Raw genomic sequence first — 18,898 nt, 5'->3', positions numbered from 1 at the left:
GCCCCTTGTGGAGGTCGGTAGCTACGAAAACCCCCGTGGGGTTTTTACTTCGCTGGGGCGGCGGTTCGGCGGGGGATCGAATTGGTGAGCTCCGGGGAGTCTCGCCAGACCAGGGGGGAGGGGCTCTAGCCCACACCCGCATATCCTTCCACTTCACCATGGCCAAGTGGGAGGAGCGGGTAACTGGTGGAATGCAGACCCAATACATATAGGGCGGTTGTGGGGCTGGGGAGGGAACGGCGGCGGGAGTTGGGATGAAGGCTGCTCACGGCCTGGCCATTCTATGCAGGTCAGTCAAGGGCGATAAGCACTGGATCTCACGGATTATTTTGAAGGAACACTTGGCTTCAGCATCACATACTCTCCTCGGTCATGTTTCTTCGCAAGTTGTACAATACGGACACACCGCACAAATACCCTACCGCAGTATTCCCCTATCATCTGGCGCTGTTCAGAAATATCCAGCAGGCCGAAGCAATGACGCGTAACACGGTACCAAAAGACCAAGAGGATGCTGTCATCCAAGTGAACTTAATGGGAACAGGGAGTGCCCTTAGCAAGATGCACGCCGAGCTTGGGCCTGGTGATTCTAAAACAGCCATCAACCCTTTGCCGTCTCCGTGGTTTCTCGACCTAGGGGAGTCAAGCCAGGACGGAACGGGCGGCGGAGCGTCTTCACCTCTCCACGGTCCACCTTCCAAACCCCCTTGGTCTTGTCGGCCTGCAGACGCCATCCCACGGCAGAACCGAGCCGCTCAAAGACTTCATAGGGCCCTGACAAGGGAGCAAACAGTAGTGGTTGCCATGTCGTCCCCTCCTCTTTCTCGGCCGCCCGCATCAGCCGCTGCGCCTTCTCCACCTTGGATTTCTCCGTCACCGTGTCGCCAAAGTCACCGCGCCGGAGCGCCGCAATGACACCCTGCCAGGCCTTTCTCGATTCCCAGCAGTCCTGGCTCTCGAGGGGCTCAACGCGCGCTTCCGACGCTCCGTTTTCGGGCCGCGCCGGGTCCCAGACCTCCACAACCTCTCCCTTGGTAGTGCTGCCCTTAAAGATTGTCAGACGGTCGCTCCAGCAGCCCGCGATGACGTACAGCGGAGCCTTGGACGGGTCGTTGCGCCGGTACAAGGTGGCCTTGACGGCGTTCCGCTGGCCCGTCCCCAGCAGCGACGTGCCCGAGAAGACAATCTCAGACACGAAACCCGACGACGAAACGATGTGGTAGGTCCCGCTCAGCTCGGGGAATAGCGCCCCCGACATGAAACCGCTGACTTTGCAACTGGGCAGGAAGATGAGATGGTCCTCGTCGTAGCGGTCGATGTGGAGCATGGCGTGGCCCGTCTGCCGGATGTCGACGCTGCCGGAAAAGGTCATCTCGACGCGAGCGTAGCCCTCGCCGCGGATGCCGTGCTCGTCGTCCCACATGTAGACGGCCGTGATGGGCGGGTGGTGGGACACCTGCTCTGCGACGAGATTGGCCGTGGCCTTGCCGTCGGACCATTCCGCCCTGAAGATCTCGCCGAGGAAGGCGTTGAGGGGCTTCTTGATGCCCTGGCCTAGCCCGCCGTCGATGTAGAGCTGGCGCTTGAGGCTGGCGAGGATCCATTTGAGGACGAGGAGGGCGCGCAGCTCCGCATCGGGCTCCAAGGCGGGCGCCGCAAACAGGGACGGCCGCTCCACCCAGCAGGTCCCGATCTCGGTCACAGAGTGCGGCGCGAGGAAATAAGGAGGCGCGGTGATATTAGAAAGGTCGCCCTTGACGGAGCCGAGGAACTGCTAATGGTCAGCTGGTGAAGTTACTAACGTTAGGACGAGACAGAGCAAAGTATACTTTGAAAAAGTCCCGAAGCTTGGAGATTGCGCTCATCATGGGACGACAATCTGGAGCGCGCGATCTGGTGCAAGAAGGACGAATCAGCTTCTCGACGGCGTCAGATCAGAACCGGATCTATTTGTCCTGCTCTCCTGGCGGCACAGCATGTGAGAAACAAGATCCGAGCCGGGGTTCGCATCCATGGATTGCAACCCAAACCGTCAGATATCGTCTCCAATCAGGGCCGCGTACAGAACTGAGCGCGGCAGGGGGGTGTGGCACAGCTGGAAAGCACATGCGTCACACAACAGGTGCAAGCGATGGTGCCCCTTTCCTGTGCCGCCTTCCACCCGTTGTCACCACGGCTGGCCAAGACCCAGCCGTCGAAAGTTGATAGGGCAGAAATTTGAATGAACCATGAAATCGTGTTATAGGTGAGGTTAGTTTTGAGCCATAAAGCGGGAAAGCCAGGAGTATAGAGGGCATCACGTTGTATTGTAGCGCCACGACGGCCGCTTTTTCCAAGTCGCCCTCTTTAGTGCTAATATCAAACCATGATCAGAACAGAAAACAAGCCCACAGACAAATACCCAAAAGAACCTCCGTCAGTGCACGCCAGACAGCCGCATCATTGTTGAAAATCCACAGCCGTCCCGGCATACACCAACCCCCGCCTAGCCAAGCACTGACGTATCCCCGCCCATCTCGCCGCTCAGTTCCCGTGACGTCGGGCCGCGGCGCTGAGCCCCGGCCGGCTCCTGGATGCTGGCAGGCTTGGCCGCGTCAAAGCCGTTGCCGGTCTGGAAGGACGAGAAAGAACCGTTGGCCTGCTTGTTGTGGGCTCCTCCGAGACCGGCCAGCTGGAGAGCTTGGACGTAGGACACGAGGGCCAGGCGGGCGGCGTCGACCACCTTTTCCGCATGGGCCAGAGCCTCGCGCAGGGCGAGAACTGTCTGGTCGGCTGTGGTGGCTGGGTGGCTGTCGGTGCCATTCTCAGACGCCTTGAAGCCGGTGCCGTTGCCGTTGCCGTTGCCATTGACGACGGTGGCGGTGGTGGTGATGGTGGGGGTGGTACTGCCATTGGCAGTAGTGTGCTTCTTTGCGCTCTCGCGCTCCTCGAGCAGTTCGCGAATGTGCCCGTTCAGCCACAGGCCTCGGAGCTGCTCGACCGTCATGTCCCGGGCGCCGGCGATGCGGCCGCGGCAGGAGGGGGTGCCGCACAAGCAGTCAAAGGGCTGCGCCATGTGCCACTCGGTGGAGGGGTAGAAGAACTGCGGTTGTTTAGGGGTTGGGTTTGATGAGAGGGGGGCCGGGAGAGGGGTACCGTCAGCTCGTCGCCGGGCTGTAGCCCTTTCGGGCCTGCAATGACGTTCATGCTGGCGGTGTCGAAGATCTAGACGAGGTTTGGAGGGGAGGGTCAACCATAACCGACCTCAGGTGGTGTATCCAACAGAATCCTCCACACTAAGTGCCAATGTACTAACCAGGGACGGCTCGCACGAGTGGTTAATGTACAGTAAGTCGCTGTTGAGATCCAGATGTTTGTCACGGCCCATCTGAACCGTCGCATACGTGGGCTCGGCGGCCACGGTGCAGGGCGGAAATTCGAGCTTGGCGAACAAGCCAAACGGAGGGAGAGCGATCTTGGAGATGCTCTTGGTGGTGAACTCGGCCTCGTTGATGATGACCTCCTGGATATCGGGGTGGGATGGCTGCACCCAATGCGGCTTAATTGGAGCCATTGTGACGGAATCGCTTCTTGTGTTTTAAAGAAGAATGAGGACAATACAATGCCTGTGGTGGCAGCGTGAAAGTTTCTCCTCAATCGGCTTCCAAACAGGAAGGGTTGGCGTATTTGTGTCGTCTTTGATGAGCGCGAGAGAAGAGGGGCAGGCATGGATGTCAGAAGCCGCGGTCAACTCCGCCTCCTATGGAGTTCGACCCCGTGCATACGACACGGTTCCAATGCCTGTCGCTTTGTTCGTTCGGCCCTTGCTCGGCTATCAGGAATCGGGTGGGACTCGGGATCTCTGACAAACGCGCCATTTCAGGGTGTAAATGCCGCGGAGCTCCCAAGACGCGGTTCTGGTCTGTCCGCTCCCATTTGCGTTCCATCAATGTTTGAGCTTCAATGTGTAATCGAGGATCCATCATAGGATATCCGACACCGTAAATTAATGAGTTTCCGTGGGTCAACTGCGCGCGGATCCACGATAATCGACATATGCCTAGGTAAAAACATTGAGATGTGAAAGCTCCATGTGATGTAGCGGGGAGCTCGCTGGGCCTGCAGTGAATTGGCGGGGTACGTGGGGCTCCCGAAGCCGGGCCGGCAAAAGCGGGCGGGCTGAACCAGGGCTGGCCAATGAGATGACCTCGGTTTGCCAAAGGAGGCAAAGGAAAGGAAAGCGGCACATGGGCTAACGTCGGATGACGGTACCTGATGCTGAAGGCCATTGTACCGAATTGGTACCTTACACAGTTCCTGAAAGCCGGCCAGTGTCGTTCCAGTTTCGGTGCGGGATTTTGCCAGTAAGCTTAGTCCTAACCAATAGGAGTGGTTCCCTGAAACTTTATTAGACGGCGGAGGCCTCCTCTGTGGGATGCTGGAGCTAAGACCTGAAAAACAAGCATGCGCTCGACCAACAGCTTGAACCTCGCAGCTCGCCGCACCCCTCGACTTTGCACCTTATTCCACGAGCTTGAAGCAAAGCGCACGACACCAAAGTCAGGAACAGGAAGTCTCAACGTTAATGTCGTGTGCGGCTTGCTGGATACCCTATGTAACACTTACACGAGCGATGAATAGGAAGTCGAGACAGGGGGAAACGGGGTATGTGATTGCCCTGTTGGTGGTGAGGTGATGATCACAGAGGCGCTTCCAAGGCTGCATTTCACATGGAAGGTAGCTAAAAGGAGATTCGGTGATTGATACATACAAAGAGACTCTGTGTTTATCTTAGTGCTCCCGCGCGGCACTTGTCCGCCCGCAGCTCTGGCTCTGTTGTGCAACCCTCCTGCCCAACTTGTTTCCTGAGTCCTACGCAGTCGCAAGGCCCAATGGCAATGGTGAATGCCACAGCATGCCATCAGGCCGCATTATGATGAGCGAAAGCATTCTGCTCAGCCTCCCGACAGGCACCAATGGGAATTGCACCCACAATCCGGCGATAGCTGTCCCAGGTTGGTGGTGCTGGCCAGAGCTGTGGGTACCGGAGGGATAAAGTGTTCTGTCGGATATGCCATTTGATGGCACCCACCACCTCCATTCAGGAGCCCGAGCATCTGGGATTTCGCTCAAGAGCACCCGAGTGACTCGCCCAATTCCCAAGGTGTCCCATCTTCTCTCAGTCGACCTTCAAGGACGGTAGCCCAAGCAACAGACAGAAATATCTCTTACCTGCATCGCCGACATGTGGAAACCGGACATAAACTTCATCACCCTACATTGTAAGCTCGCCCAGGCAAGCGTTTCTAGTCGGCTTCAGTCTCACATAACACAACCTAGACGCATGGATCATCTTTGTCGGCCTGCTGGCCTTGATAGTCATCTACCCCTACGGCAATGTCTCGGCCATCGATGCCTGGTTCTTCGGTGCCAGTGCCTCGACCGAGTCCGGTCTTAACACGTGCGTGTTGCTTTTCGCGGTAGTGACCATCATATCCGGTTCTATGACTGATGTTCGTTCAGCGTCGACGTGAAAGACCTCAAGACTTACCAACAGGTGTACATTTACATCATTCCCATCATCACCAACCTCGGCTGTATGTCAGATTTGAGCTCTTTTTTTGCCCCTTTCCAGGTGTCTCGGGAGTCATGGGAGCGCCTTGTCCCCAACGCAGCCCTTCTGCTCCCGAAGAACTCCCGAGTACATTTATTAGGCGTGAAATGACTGACATTGTTGGCACAGTCATCAACATCATCGTGGTTGTTGTCCGCCTGATGTACTTTGAGAAGCGGTTCAAGACGGCTGGTATGTCCCCTCGTCCAATGGACTGTTTGTGTGAGAAGCTAAAGGCTCTTATAGCAGCATCATTGCCGGGGCCAGAGTCGGCACAGGATATCGAGGCGCAGAGTATATCAGCAGACCGGGAGCCAGACACTAGACAGAAAATGTTAGCCAGGAAACGCCGGTCCACTCGAGGTCCTCGTACTAACCGTGTCTTCAGGTGTGAGCCAAACCCAGCCTCCGATGTGGCCGAGAAACCCGATCCCGTGCCTTCGGTTCACGTCACTTTCGGTGAAGACGTGAAAGAGCCGCGGAGCGGATCGACGCTATACATCCCGCCGCCGAGGGAGCGTGACCAAGGTAAACCGGCTCGCTGCGGTGGGCCATCCAAACCCGGACTAACCCTGCCATCTCCAGGGCAATCCTTCGTCGAAAAGAAGGGCAACGCCAAAGATGATGAACACGACGATGAGGACGGTGATTTTCCCCATCCCGCCCTAGCCTCCGCGGCGCTGAACTGACAAACACCCGCGTCAGACGACGACGCCATCAAGCCGGTGCCGGCAGGCCCCAGCGGCCTGACCAGGAGAAGGGGATACCATCACAACCATGAGGCCGGCCCCAGCATCTCGCATAGCAAATCCATCGAGCACGTAGCCGCTTCTCTCTTCGTCCTCGGCAAGACCAGGCCACCGTCCCCACGGCGCTCGCACTCCACGTCGCGTGTTGGGGCCGACCTGCCCTACCTGTCGCAGCAGGTCACCATCGGGCGCAATTCCAACTTCAAAGGGCTTACTGCCAGGGACCGCGAGCGGCTCGGCGGCATCGAGTACCGCGCCCTGAAGCTGCTGCTCAAGATTGCTTCTGGTACCACGTCGACACGGCCCCCTCTGCCATTTCAAGCAAGCTGATGCACCGTCCCAGGTTACTTCTTCGGGCTGCACCTGTTTGGCCTGATATGCCTGCTGCCGTGGATTCACCGCGCGCCGGCGAAGTACACCGACTGGCTTGCAGAGCAACGGCAGGATAAGACCTGGTGGTAAGTTGTCTCTCCGGTTCACAACAGAAAGGCTCGTCCTTACTCATGGGAAAAGGGCGTTCTACTCAGCTCAGACGATGGTCAACAACCTGGGCTTCACGCTCACCGCCGACTCGATGATCACCTTCCGGGACGCCACCTGGCCCATGCTGGTCATGACCTTCCTGGCCTACGCGGGCGAGACCTTCTACCCGGTCGTGTTGCGCCTCATCATCTGGACCATGTTCAAGCTCGCGCCCAAGCAATCCTCGGTGAAGGAAACGCTGCGCTTCTTGCTCGACCACCCGCGGCGCTGCTACATGCTGCTCTTCCCGAGCCACCCCACCTGGATTCTGTTCGGTATTCTGGTGGTCATGAACTTGGTCGACGTCCTGCTGATCATCGTCCTCGACTTGGACAACCCGTCGGTCAACGACCTGCCGATGGGCCCCCGCATTCTCGCAGCGCTGTTCCAGGCGGCCTCGTCGCGGCACACGGGCACGGCGACGTTCAATCTCTCATTGGTCAACCCGGCCGTGCAGTTCAGTCTGCTGGTCATGATGTACATCTCCGTGTTTCCGATCGCTGTCAGCATCCGCTCGTCAAATACCTACGAGGAGAGGGCGCTGGGCGTGTACGACGACGATCAGACGCTGGACGAGTCGAACGGCAAGTCGTACGTGCTCCAGCACGTTCGGAACCAACTCAGTTTCGACTTATGGTACATCTTTCTCGGGACTTTCTGCATCTGCATCGCCGAGGCGGAGAGGATCGCCGACGTTAAAGACCCTGTGAGTCGACTCCCACGCTAAACCCTGCTCTAGAGGGGCGAAATCGTGCAATTGACACACGCATGTTCCAGGCATTCACCGTCTTCTCAATCATATTCGAGGTCGTCTCGGCGTAGTATGCACCCAAAGACCCGATACGTACCCTTTCAGGGCAAACTAACCAGTCCACAGCGCCAACGTCGGGCTCTCGCTCGGCCATCCCAGCGTCATGACCTCGCTCTGTGGGAAATTTACGACGTTCAGCAAGGTCGTCATCTGCGCCATGATGATCCGGGGTCGCCACCGAGGTCTGCCGTATGCCGTCGACCGGGCCGTCATCCTGCCCGGCGATAACCAAGGCCAGAGCCCGTCGAGCACGACTGCTGAAGACACTGCCGAGAACGGCCGGCCGTCCGACATCCTTCGCTCGGATGAACAGGTAGCGAGATTGCAGCGGGCGAAGAGCGCGTAGATGGACGGGGAGGCGCGAGGCCCAAGGGTAATGAACAGGGGCAGGGCCTGTCGCGCCGCGGCTTTACCGTTCATCTAACCTCGAGCGTCCGGTTCCAATGGGAGAAGCTTTCAGGATGAGGAGTAAATCTGCTCTGCCGCCTAGCAGCAAACTTGTTGGCCGGTGGCGGTTGTCCATTCCAAAGCTGAGGCTGGCTGTGGTCGGAATGAGAGCCGCTAATGCAACCTTTCCAGTTTGCCGAAGTAACGTTAGCCGTAGGAAATATAATTGAAACAGAGTAACAGTGAGTAATAAGCTGGCTGAAGTCAGCCCTTAAAGCTCCAACTGGGAAAGAAACAGCTCTCAAGTGACCATTGGATTCCGCAATGCAGAGCTTCTCGGATTGGAAACGAGTGGGCGCTCGGGGTCCTTCAGGGTTGGAGTTGGGATGGACGAATCGATCGGCGGAGAAGCCTTCTAGAAACGGCGCTCGAGCCCTCAGACAGGTTCAAGCGGGGCGCCAAGACAGATGTTGATGGACAGGGTTGGGTGACCCTCCTTCTAACATCAACCAGACTGGTTGACCAGAGAGCACGGGAATCCCTGCAGCCCGAAAAGTAGACAAACGAGAGCATCAGTTGGAACCCCATGTAAGATGCAGCACTGAAGCAAACAAAATCTGACCAGTCACCTCCTCGCACCACTGATAAGAGCTAACCCAGGTGGGGGTCAGCCATCGGCAGAGGGCGCAAGATGGACGGGTGTCTACGAGTTATCTTGATTAAGGTACTGACTCCAAGTGCCAACGTCCTTCACGGTACTTACATCCATGGTCGAGCCAAGCCATTGCATGATGTATTTCTTTCTTATCACTCCATACCCAACCACGGCATGCGGGTGGTCACGCGTGGCTCCCCACGGACCGAATTTGAAACATTCTCACTCCGGGATGGGTTGCTGTGGGGGTCAGGGGTAGACTCCATCTCTGCGTCTCTGATGGTACCGAGGCCTTCGGAACACATGGAACACTTGAACACGAGTGGACGTGCTCTGCGCCACATCGAGAATCTCTCCAGCCGAAGCATCCCAATTCAAATCCCGCATCGGTGATGCGGTCATCGGATGAGGGAACTGACTCCGCCGCTGTACACACGTATAGCTCTGCGTACTAGCCCGGGCAGTGGCTTGGCCAGTGGTAGATCTTGATGGCACTGCTAGGCCATTCCACTTGTTCTTTGGCTCAAAATTAACCGATGCCGTGCCGGCTGAGAATCGGCCTTCCCTTGTTCTAAGGAGCAGCACGGAAGATGGGATCACGGTTTACCAAAAACGTAGACAGGAAGACCCGGTTTGGACAGCCGAAGGCGCTCTTTCAGCCAGACAACATGTTGTCTCGCAGGAATCTCTCCCCTCAAAGATACGACGTTACGGCTTAGTCTTTTCCGCCCGGCCCAAGCTGAGGCCCATGGAAGGGTTGCAGCTTAGTGCCTGGAGCGGCCGCTACCTGCTGGCACGGACCCGGATATATCTTCTCAAAGGGCTCGGCGGACGGGTCCATGAGGTACCACACCTCTTCTGCAGCAGGGGGACGTGCAGCAGGCATGCAACTCGATGACATACAGGATCGGGCCACTCAGTTTGACAGCCGAATCTTAAGACGCTCCGTTATTATCAAGGGGAGCCCCATACCCGTACACCACCAAAATGGTACCTTCGTTCCCGCGGGTTGCCACCTGAGCAGCAGAAACGTGCTTTGCAATCTATGCCCAGGATGAACCAACAGCTCCAGTCTTGTCCAAGAACGCTAACGTTCCGGAATATTGGGTTACGAGCTTTGTTGGGCTTTATTCACGCTCGTGCTCACCACCCATGAGCCGATTCCCTCGCTCGTCAAATGGAACGACGAGAGAGAAAAATATACACCTCTGAACCGGGATGTCTCATCAGAAAGCTAAGGGGAACAACAACCTGCACGTCCGTGCCGGCAGGCAAAAGTAACCCACCACCTCTCTCTCTACCGCACCACACATAACGTACTGAGACATACACACACACCCCACCTTTCCCGAGGCAGATCAAACGGTCCGAGAGAAGTGGAATGCCACGTGCGGCTCTCGGCGCGCTCTCCCACAGGGCCACTGTGCCATCTCCCATTATGAAATAGAGAAACCTGCCATTTCACACGCCCCCCCCTGCCCGCCTGGGATGCAACGGCGTTTGCCAGGACCGGATGGGCAACGCTATTACCTGAGTGTGTGTATGTGAGAGAATGAAGAAAGAGGGAGGAGCGGGTGCCGATGATGGGTAGCTGGTTGCTTTAAAGTGTTGTCGATGACCAGAACAACCAACCCAGCCCATCTCCCACCGCCCTTCTTGCCCGACGCACAGCTACAGCGACAGTCGATATATCTCCTCTTGAAAACGGAGACAGGAAATCCGTCTTTGAACAGAATACCGCCCTAAATTTACCAACCCGTCGTCCTCAGCAGCCCTTGCTCCCCCAGCCCGCCAACTCCGTCCTCCACAGTCTTTCGTCCACCAAAGACAGGACTACCTTACCCAGACACACACAAGCTCTCCCATACGAACCAACCAAAGCGTGAGCCCTCTACCCAGACTTGTCGCGACGTGATAGGTCCCTTTGTCTGATACCAATCCCAAACAGATAGGTTTCTGCTCCCCGCCCCGCAAACATGGCCCATCACCGCCCCTCAGCCCGGCCTGCAATAAGAAGCGAGGCAAAGCCGAACCCCAGGCCCGAGCCCAGCCCGCCGACGCCAAACCCTCCCGAGCCGCCTTTCTAGAGCCGCCCACCCTGGTCAACAGACGGGCCGGCCCACGAGAGGGGTTCAAACGGCGCACCTTCAATGTAGCTGGGGGGATTGCGGTACATGACAGGGTGGGGGGTGAGATTCGGCTGTTTTTCAGAGAGGAAGGGCCAATCTTTTGAGCGGGATTTCGGATTTGTTCCGGCTGGGGTGCTGTCCCTGAGGTGTTTGGGCGGGTTGTGTGTGATATTTCGCGTTGCGGCAAGGCACGATTATATGCGGCAAGGGAGATTGCATCGTGCTGGCAAGGCGTGTGTAATCAGGGCCTGTATGAGTAACATGGCTCTGTATTCTTCGATTCGGGGATGTGGGTTTGGGGGGGGGGGTCAGTTCAGGTTATGCGCGGTGTACTGGATGATTTTTCATGTACTTGGCCGCTCTCTCAAGCAGGACGGCTCGTAACCTCTCCTTTTGGTATCAACCCAAAAGGATTCCATAGAATGTTAGCTGTGTCGAACGATAAACTCGGGCAAGTCAGCCTCCCGGATCATAAGTATCTGCCGCTTGACCAGCGACGACGTCATACATGTTGTTCCGTTCATAAAAGCGGACCAGAGCTTCTGCACGACGTTGTCCGTCGTGGGCAGCACCAGGTGGCGCACCTCGGCGTCCTGTGGGGTGCTGGTGATCAAAAGGCGCTGGGCGGCAGGAAACATGTCGATGATGTGGAATAGCGAGCCAAACACCTGGTCCGACTCGTACAGAGACAAATGCAGCTCCTCAAACGCGCAGGCCACGTGCCGAACCCGCCTCGTGTCCTCGCGGCGGAGGAAGTAGACCATGGGCGAATTGAAGCCGTATTCGTCGTAGGGTTCGAGCTCGCCCAGCAGCAGCAGCGCATCCAGGCCAAAGTTGAACCACACGTGCGCCTCCTTGCTGGCGGGCAGCACGCTCGTTTCCGGGCCGGCAAGCCGGTGCGGGATCTTCCAGGCGAAAGCAAGCTCGTAGTGTCGCAGAGCGAGGGTGCGGGACTCGTGGTTGATATGCAGCAGCACAGGGATGGGCCGTTTCTTGGGCCGCTGCATCAGCTGCTCGCGCTTCTCGTCCCGGAAGCGCGAGTCGAAGCAGGCTGCCAGGATGATGCGAGGCTGGATGAGTTGTTCCCATATCTTGAGTCGCAGCTCGGTGGGAAGGGCAGAAAAGCAGGTGAAGGCGGTGTTGGCTCCGTGGTTGCCAGGAACATCCATGCCATCGTGGACGGTCTGGAATTCGAGCCAGAACTCTGTCTTCTCGTCCAGCCGATCGTACCATGATCGGAACATAGTTGCTGAAGTTGTGGCGGGTTGACGGGTGTTGACTCGCTGAATATACCGTCAGAATTCGCCGAGATGGTTGAAGAGCAATGCGCCGGAGCTGCCGCGAGACGGAATGAACGCTCCAACGACCCCTCACAACTATCAGCTGAGGTGACCACTGCTGGCGCCTAACACGCTCACAAGGGCAGTCGCTCACGAGAAGGCCTGAAACATAGATACGAATCTGATAGTTGCCGGCTCCTCTTCTACAGATGGAACGAATTGAGGTGTTCTCTGCCATGGAGTAGCTGAGTTGTAGGTGTAGCTGTCCAGATCGGGAGAGGTTGGCTGCCCCTTGCTATACCTTATCTTATCTCTGATGGCCAGGGGTTTACACATGGAGATGCTCATTCATGTTTGTTCCGCATCAACTTTGATTTGTGTCACGTAGTAATAAGAGAGAGAGAGAGGTGGGCCTAGGATGGCGACTCAACACCCGCTCAATGTCAGGCACCTCATAAGTGCGATGGGACCAGAGATGCGTGCTGTAGACCAGCCGTTTCTCGGCTGCACCATAATGTAGGGTGCCTTTGGGAAGGTAGGTACAAGTAAGGTACCTATGTAGCTCATGTTTTAGACGAGGCGTGAACTACGTACCTAGTACGTCTGCACAACTGAGGTTCCACTAACGAGTCGATTCCCCTTGGAATCGTTGAGATTCGCCATAACATTTCGGCGCGGTCGATGATTCCAAGGAGTTAGAAGCACCAGGACGGAGACGAGGATTGGCTGGAGCTGAGGATTCACAATTCACTAGGTACCTGATGGGATCAGGGAGACTCTCATAAAAGTTCCTGGACAGACCCTCAATCTCTTGGACGCTCCCTGAGTCGGAGAGAACTGGATAATCCGTAGTGAAGATGAGGACCCTGTGACTGATAGAGACCGCCGTTTGCCCGCCGAGCCCGCCTGCGGGGGATCTTGGCCCTGAGGAGATGGAGAAAAATGGAGAAACCGGAGAAGGCGGCGATCGTCCCCAGGCTCCCCACTTCGGGCAATGGAATTGCATGGGCCATCTGCCCGCTGTCGTCAGTGGCTTGCGAGGGGCTTGGCAGTCTGAAAACCCTTAAGACACCCGACTTCTACATGTATAGATGCACATGAGAAGATTCACTCGCAAAGGCCCCTTCACGGTGGAGGCTTCCCCCCAAGGCTACACGACTCGAGTATCCGCTGAATGCGTTTTCCACAGAGATCCACACCCCGCATCGCGGTCCATTAACCCGAGCCGCTCGTTGTCTCCGAGTCGAAGCTGCCGCACTGGATGCTTGTCGAGCGTCGTCCCGTTGCGCCAATTTGGCGGATAGACTGTTTCTGACTGTTTCTAATTCCAATTCAATCTGGCCATCGTGCTCAGAAAACAATGCGGGTTACGAATGCGTTGTGTGCTCCTCCTCTCGTCGAACCCTCTCGAGCTCCTCTTCAAAACTGAAAGCTTCCGAGTCGACTTGCGATGGACACTGCCCCACCATATCCGTTCGGCCGGGAGAGACCACGCTAACGCGAGTGTCCGCCCTGCTTATCGCGCCCATCGTGCCGCCTGGGCGTGTGTCCTTGGCTATTAAGTTGTCTTCACATGCTGCGTCAGTCCAGGCCTGGATTCGTAACCGCAGTAGTCAGGTACTGGGAAATACTTGCCGAGCAAGGTCTGCACCATTCTAGGCTTTATAATTCGTTCGCCATTCAACGCAGACTTCCCTAAAACATGAGACAAATCAGGCCCCATCTCGTTAGCAGAATGCGATATTACACTTGAACTGTCTTCAAGGCAGGGAGCAGGTACAATACAGGTGGTACAACGCCCCACCCGCACCAGAGCTTTGACCTTAGTGCGGGGTACAGTAATTACCGGCTCGAAAAACCGAGGGCTCTCCCTGCCGCAGTTTTGGCAGGTTACAGTCGAGGACCACATCCTCTTGTCCGAGAGCAGGCCTTTGCGCGTCTCGATGCTTCTTTTGATCCTCTCATCAGGAACGTCTTGGGCGGCAAAGGCTGGCCTACCACAGTATGTAATTTCCAGACCCTTGTGCCGAGTCCGGTCGGTTGTCCACTTTCTGCTTCTTTCCCTTTGGTTCTCATCAGTTCTTGTGGTTTGGCTGGGACAGTCGCAACGTCATTCATTCCCCAAATACCCCTGACAACCTAAGTCTACTGCAACAGACGGGCACTTCACAGTCACCCGCTCTTCGACCCGTGACAGCAATACAGAGCTGTGATAACATCCGATGGTAGGTACCTAGGTGGACTGGGATGAAGGCCTGGCGGGGGTCGGCATTGGTGGTTCCTGTACGAGCTTAGCCGCCACCGCGGACGGGGCAGATGACCTGCATTTGCTGACTTTGTGACTTGACTTGGGTCGGCCAACTGCCAACCAAGCATTGGAACGAGTAGAATAAGTGAAGGCCATGGGAACGACGCTAGCGACCCCAACATCTAGGACAAGCTTTTTCTCGTTTTATTCCTTCAACTGATAGGTACCACCCACTGCGTATTAGCCAACGCCCGTTCGCAAATCAACTCTCCTGTGGTTTGGACGAACTGCCGCAAGTGGCAGTTGGATCAGTTGGAGCCCCTTGGTCCGTTGGCCTCACCAGTACGTCGTATCTCTTCTTTCGCTTTTATCCCCGCTGTGTGCGAAATGGCTCGGCAGTTTAGCACAACGTGCATCCATAATGAACCATCGGGCTTGCGGAGGAAGCTTCACACAACCCACTGCGGCATGTCGTGTCCAATCACCCATGGGAACCTACTCATGACTCCCCCGCGGCCACATGCTACTTGCACTAGGCATGATGGGTCTATGTGGTCTTGTTGGATCCGTCAATCCAAGAGGTGTCCTTAGCCTTCCTCCCCTTGTCCGCGCCTGCTTGTGCATGTCTTGGGAGTCCCACATGCGCATGGCCGGCCTTGACGTCCCTCAAGGCATCCACGGCATCCATGGCTTGTCAGAATACATTCCTCCTCCGTCAGCGCGGGGCCTGGCCGTTGGATGACAGCTCCACCTGACCTGGTTTGTTGCTGCTGCTTATCCTCGCCTCCACGTCTCCGGCCTTCCCGTCCAGCCGCCGCCCGCTTATATTGCCGAGCCTGCCCCGGCCGAGGACCGGTAGCTGTCCCCATCTCCTACTTTCAACAAAGACTCCGTCTCTTTTTTCTGCATGTTCCTGTCATAGCATCTCAAGTGGAATGCCACCATACTGCCTCCAAGACTGCCACTACTTTTACCGCACTGCGCTGCGCGGCCTGAATATCAGCACCCGTGTCTCGCCTCTGTACGCTTGACCATCTTCGAGCCTGGCTGACGAGAATGCCTACACAAGTCCGCATCTTCACTTCGCCAAGGTCTCTTGGTGAGACGCTCTCAACTCCTATTCAGCTGTCCCCCGCCGCCACTCCTCGCTCCGTGCCCGAATTTCCCGAAGTGCCAAAATCCACCATCAGCCCGACCCTCAAGGCCCGCCAGCACGCCATGTCGACGGCCTACGACGACGACCAGCCCAAGGGCGGTGTCACATATGCTCACCAGGAAAAGCTCCCCAAGCTCCCCATCCCGGACCTCGAGCTCACCTGCCAGAGATATCTCACAGCACTAAAGCCCCTTCAGTCGCCCAGGGAGCACGCTGAGACGAGGCATGCCGTGCACGAGTTTCTCAGGAATGAAGGACCCGAGCTGAACGAGAAGCTCAAGAAGTACGCTGAAGCGAGGACGAGCTACATTGAGCAGTTCTGTACGTCTCCCCCCCTCCTTCTTGGGCAAGCATCGGCTTCGTCGTTACTGATACTGAACGCCCAAAGGGTATGATTCGTACCTCAATTTTGACAATCCTGTCGTCCTCAACTTGAACCCCTTCTTTCTGCTTGAGGATGACCCGACACCCGCCCGGAACAACCAGGTGACGCGGGCCGCGTCGCTGGTGGTCTCGGCCTTGGAGTTTGTGAGGGCCGTTCGCAAGGAGGAACTTCCGCCAGACACGGTCAAGGGCACGCCGTTGTGCATGTACCAGTACTCGCGACTCTTTGGCACCGCCCGCGTGCCAACCGACGCAGGGTGCCAGATAGAGCAGGATCCTGACTCCAAGCACATCATCGTCATGTGCCACGGCCAGTTCTACTGGTTTGATGTCCTGGACGACAACTCGGACCTGATCATGACGGAGCGGGACATCGCCGTCAACCTGCAGACTATCATTGATGACGCCGCTCAAACTCCGATTCAGGAAGCTGCCAAGGGAGCCCTGGGCGTGCTCAGCACCGAGAACAGGAAGGTCTGGTCCGGCCTGCGAGATGTCTTGACGAGGGAACCCGGCTCCAACAACGCCGACTGCCTTAGCATCGTCGACACGGCCCTCTTCGTGGTCTGTCTGGACTACACCGAGCCGACGACCGCTGCCGCCCTCTGCCAGAACATGCTCTGTGGCACGAGCGAGATCGAAAAGGGTGTCCAGATCGGCACCTGCACGAACCGGTGGTACGACAAGCTGCAGATCATCGTCTGCAAGAACGGAAGTGCCGGCATCAACTTTGAGCACACCGGCGTTGACGGGCACACGGTGCTTCGCTTCGCAAGTGATCTGTACACCGATACCATTCTCCGGTTCGCGAGGACCATCAACGGCAAAGCCCCGACTATGTGGGCATCCACCAGCCCGGATCCGTCCAAGCGCGACCCGGAAAGCTTCGGCGATGTCAACACAACACCACACAAGCTGGAATGGGATATGATCCCAGAGCTTCGCATTGCCGTGCGCTTCGCCGAGATCCGGCTGGCTGACCTGATCGAGCAGAACGAGTTTCAGTGCCTCGACTTCAGCGCGTACGGCAAGAACTTCATCACCTCGATGGGCTTCTCCCCGGACGCCTTTGTGCAGATGGCCTTCCAGGCGGCCTACTACGGCCTGTACGGGCGCGTCGAGTGCACCTACGAGCCGGCAATGACCAAGACGTACCTGCATGGGCGCACCGAGGCTATCCGCACCGTGTCGGAGGAGTCGGTCCACTTTGTCCAGACCTTCTGGGCCGACAACCCGGCCGAGCAGAAGATCGAGGCCCTCCGCAAGGCCTGCCAGCGCCACGTCGCCACCACGCGCGACTGCGCAAAGGCCCAGGGATGCGACCGCCACCTGTACGCCCTCTTCTGCCTTTGGCAGCGCACCGTCGACAACAACGAGGACCTCAACAGCACCCTCTCCTCCACCAACGGTTACTCCTCCCCATCTGACGCCTTCTCCGACAGGGGCTCCGCCGTCGGCAGCCCCCCGCGTGAACCACCAGCCTACCTCCTCGACGGCAGCACCGCCACCACCTCCCCTACCATGACGACCGCCATCCCCTCCACAACAGCCGCCCGCTCCCGCAACGACAGCACCACTTCGCGCGGCAGCGCCAGCCCGCACCACCAACCCCTCCCGCTCATCTTTGCCGACGCCGGCTGGGACAAGCTCAACACGACCATCCTGTCCACCTCCAACTGCGGCAACCCCTCGCTGCGCCAGTTCGGCTTCGGACCCGTGTCCGGAGACGGATTTGGGATCGGCTACATCATCAAGGACGAAGGCATCTCCATCTGCGTCTCGTCCCGGCACAGGCAGACGCGCCGCTTCGTGGACACGCTCGAGTCCTACCTGCTTGAGATTAGGCGGATTCTGAGGATCACGGCCGCTGCCAAGGGTCCCGTGAACCGGGGCACGAGGGCGCGGGAGATTGATTCGATGAGGGCGGGTGGTGGTGGTGGTGGTGGTGGTGGTGTTGGGGCTGGGAAGGGCGCGGTTGGTGGTGGAGGGTTTGGTAGTAGTAATAATAACAGGGCGAAGCTGAGGGGGAGGTTGATTACGGGTGAGGGATTGTCGAGGAAGGGGTCGGAGGTGGGCGCCAACGGCAGCGTGTCGTCGCCGACCGAGGAGAGTTTGGGTTTGAGTGAGGATGATGAGTTGGGCGGGTGTAAGTCAACCCTGTCTTTTGTGTTTTGGCTTCTATCCTTTTCCTTTTTGTTTCGCTTCCCCTGGCGGCTCTCCCACAACTCCTATCTCTTCCTTCAAATGAAGAACGAACCATTGGTGCGTGGATCAGGATGACCAGCTGACCTGGGACGAAAAACCAACAGATGGATTTTTCGACGCCGGCATGCTTCTGCAGGCTCTGAAAGCGCGCGGCGAGGCCTCAAACGGTGAGACAAAGCCGTCGGAACGGGCGGCGGTGCAGGCGAGGAGGAGGGAGGTTGGGAAGAAGTTGAGATTGGTCGAGTACTAGGCCGTGGGCATTTCAGTTTCTTTTGGATGAAACTGGTTTTGGAAACTTACCTGAAGTGTGACGGGCGAGGTTTGTGGTTGACGTCAGGCGAGTTTTGCGTGTTAAACACGACATCAGATGATATCTTGGGCGAATTGTTGAGTGACTTGGATTGCTGCCTACATAGCGTTTGAGTTGTTCATCAGTTGTTGATTTGTGGATATGGGAAGGAAGTTCATCGGACTGGATGCCTTCCTCACATCAATCGTTCATGCAGGTCGAAAGCAAGGTTGATAAGTCCAACCGGTGGTGAAGTAAGATATGTACAGGAATAGAAGAAAACTAGCCAGTGTCTTGTACGGACCACGTTACTTGCGCATCCGGGCTGACCTTCGTATCTGATATAGGGCTCAAAATCCATCACAACTCCGTTCCCTGCTTCGGGAGGGAGAAACGGCGTCTAGAAAGGGTTGAACGCCCAAAACGACTCGGCAGAAATGGGTATAACATATCCAAGCAAATCGTAAGTCTCACCCAACCCCATCAAACC

The 18,898-nt window shown here is 57.1% G+C and overlaps 5 protein-coding genes across 5 annotated transcripts; 2 read left to right on the top strand and 3 right to left on the bottom strand.

Moving 5' to 3' along the window:
* Positions 1-601: 601 nt before the first annotated feature.
* Positions 602-1,865, bottom strand: N657DRAFT_681724 (Oxysterol-binding protein; the record flags this gene model as incomplete). The annotated part of the gene is made up of 2 exons (XM_062796417.1): positions 602-1,771; positions 1,830-1,865. 2 exons carry the CDS (start codon positions 1,863-1,865, stop codon positions 602-604), a joined length of 1,206 nt encoding a protein of 401 aa, XP_062646513.1.
* Positions 1,866-2,253: 388 nt separating this feature from the next.
* On the bottom strand, positions 2,254-4,038 carry N657DRAFT_646482 (uncharacterized protein). Its single transcript, XM_062793128.1, has 3 exons — positions 3,296-4,038; positions 3,136-3,204; positions 2,254-3,082 (listed from the first exon to the last, which is right to left on the bottom strand). The coding sequence occupies exons 1-3, from the start codon at positions 3,551-3,553 to the stop codon at positions 2,486-2,488; spliced, it is 924 nt and encodes a 307-aa protein (XP_062646512.1). The 5' UTR covers positions 3,554-4,038; the 3' UTR covers positions 2,254-2,485.
* Positions 4,039-4,832: 794 nt separating this feature from the next.
* N657DRAFT_598479 (potassium transporter) lies at positions 4,833-8,437 on the top strand. The gene is made up of 12 exons (XM_062790044.1): positions 4,833-5,261; positions 5,320-5,440; positions 5,503-5,576; positions 5,723-5,785; positions 5,840-5,927; positions 5,982-6,121; positions 6,179-6,238; positions 6,299-6,628; positions 6,686-6,800; positions 6,856-7,570; positions 7,642-7,685; positions 7,742-8,437. Exons 1-12 carry the CDS (start codon positions 5,225-5,227, stop codon positions 8,019-8,021), a joined length of 2,067 nt encoding a protein of 688 aa, XP_062646511.1. The 5' UTR covers positions 4,833-5,224; the 3' UTR covers positions 8,022-8,437.
* A 2,834-nt stretch (positions 8,438-11,271) lies between these two features.
* Positions 11,272-12,090, bottom strand: N657DRAFT_634747 (uncharacterized protein; the record flags this gene model as incomplete). Its single annotated transcript, XM_062791298.1, has 1 exon — positions 11,272-12,090. The coding sequence occupies one exon, from the start codon at positions 12,088-12,090 to the stop codon at positions 11,272-11,274; it is 819 nt and encodes a 272-aa protein (XP_062646510.1).
* Positions 12,091-15,430: 3,340 nt separating this feature from the next.
* N657DRAFT_574763 (uncharacterized protein) lies at positions 15,431-18,369 on the top strand (the record flags this gene model as incomplete). The annotated part of the gene is made up of 3 exons (XM_062789053.1): positions 15,431-15,851; positions 15,919-18,060; positions 18,224-18,369. The coding sequence occupies 3 exons, from the start codon at positions 15,431-15,433 to the stop codon at positions 18,367-18,369; spliced, it is 2,709 nt and encodes a 902-aa protein (XP_062646509.1).
* Positions 18,370-18,898: the final 529 nt, after the last annotated feature.

This window comes from Parathielavia appendiculata, assembly GCF_033297405.1.
Source record: "Parathielavia appendiculata strain CBS 731.68 unplaced genomic scaffold N657scaffold_8, whole genome shotgun sequence".
Classification (NCBI taxonomy): domain Eukaryota; kingdom Fungi; phylum Ascomycota; class Sordariomycetes; order Sordariales; family Chaetomiaceae; genus Parathielavia; species Parathielavia appendiculata.
Note: the sequence above shows the minus strand (reverse complement) of the source record. Positions and strands in the feature narration are given on the sequence as shown.

What these genes read in the sequence shown, in the direction of transcription:
- N657DRAFT_598479 (XM_062790044.1), top strand. Translation starts at nt 5,225, where the DNA reads ATGTGGAAACCGGACATAAACTTCATCACCCTACATT. An exon ending in GCCGAGGGAGCGTGACCAAG is followed by an intron (nt 6,122 to 6,178) that starts GTAAACCGGCTC and finishes TGCCATCTCCAG; the next exon opens with GGCAATCCTTCGTCGAAAAG. An exon ending in TTCGAGGTCGTCTCGGCGTA is followed by an intron (nt 7,686 to 7,741) that starts GTATGCACCCAA and finishes ACCAGTCCACAG; the next exon opens with CGCCAACGTCGGGCTCTCGC.
- N657DRAFT_646482 (XM_062793128.1), bottom strand. Translation starts at nt 3,553, where the DNA reads ATGGCTCCAATTAAGCCGCATTGGGTGCAGCCATCCCACCCCGATATC. An exon ending in ACTCGTGCGAGCCGTCCCTG is followed by an intron (nt 3,205 to 3,295) that starts GTTAGTACATTG and finishes AACCTCGTCTAG; the next exon opens with ATCTTCGACACCGCCAGCAT. An exon ending in AGCCCGGCGACGAGCTGACG is followed by an intron (nt 3,083 to 3,135) that starts GTACCCCTCTCC and finishes AAACAACCGCAG; the next exon opens with TTCTTCTACCCCTCCACCGA.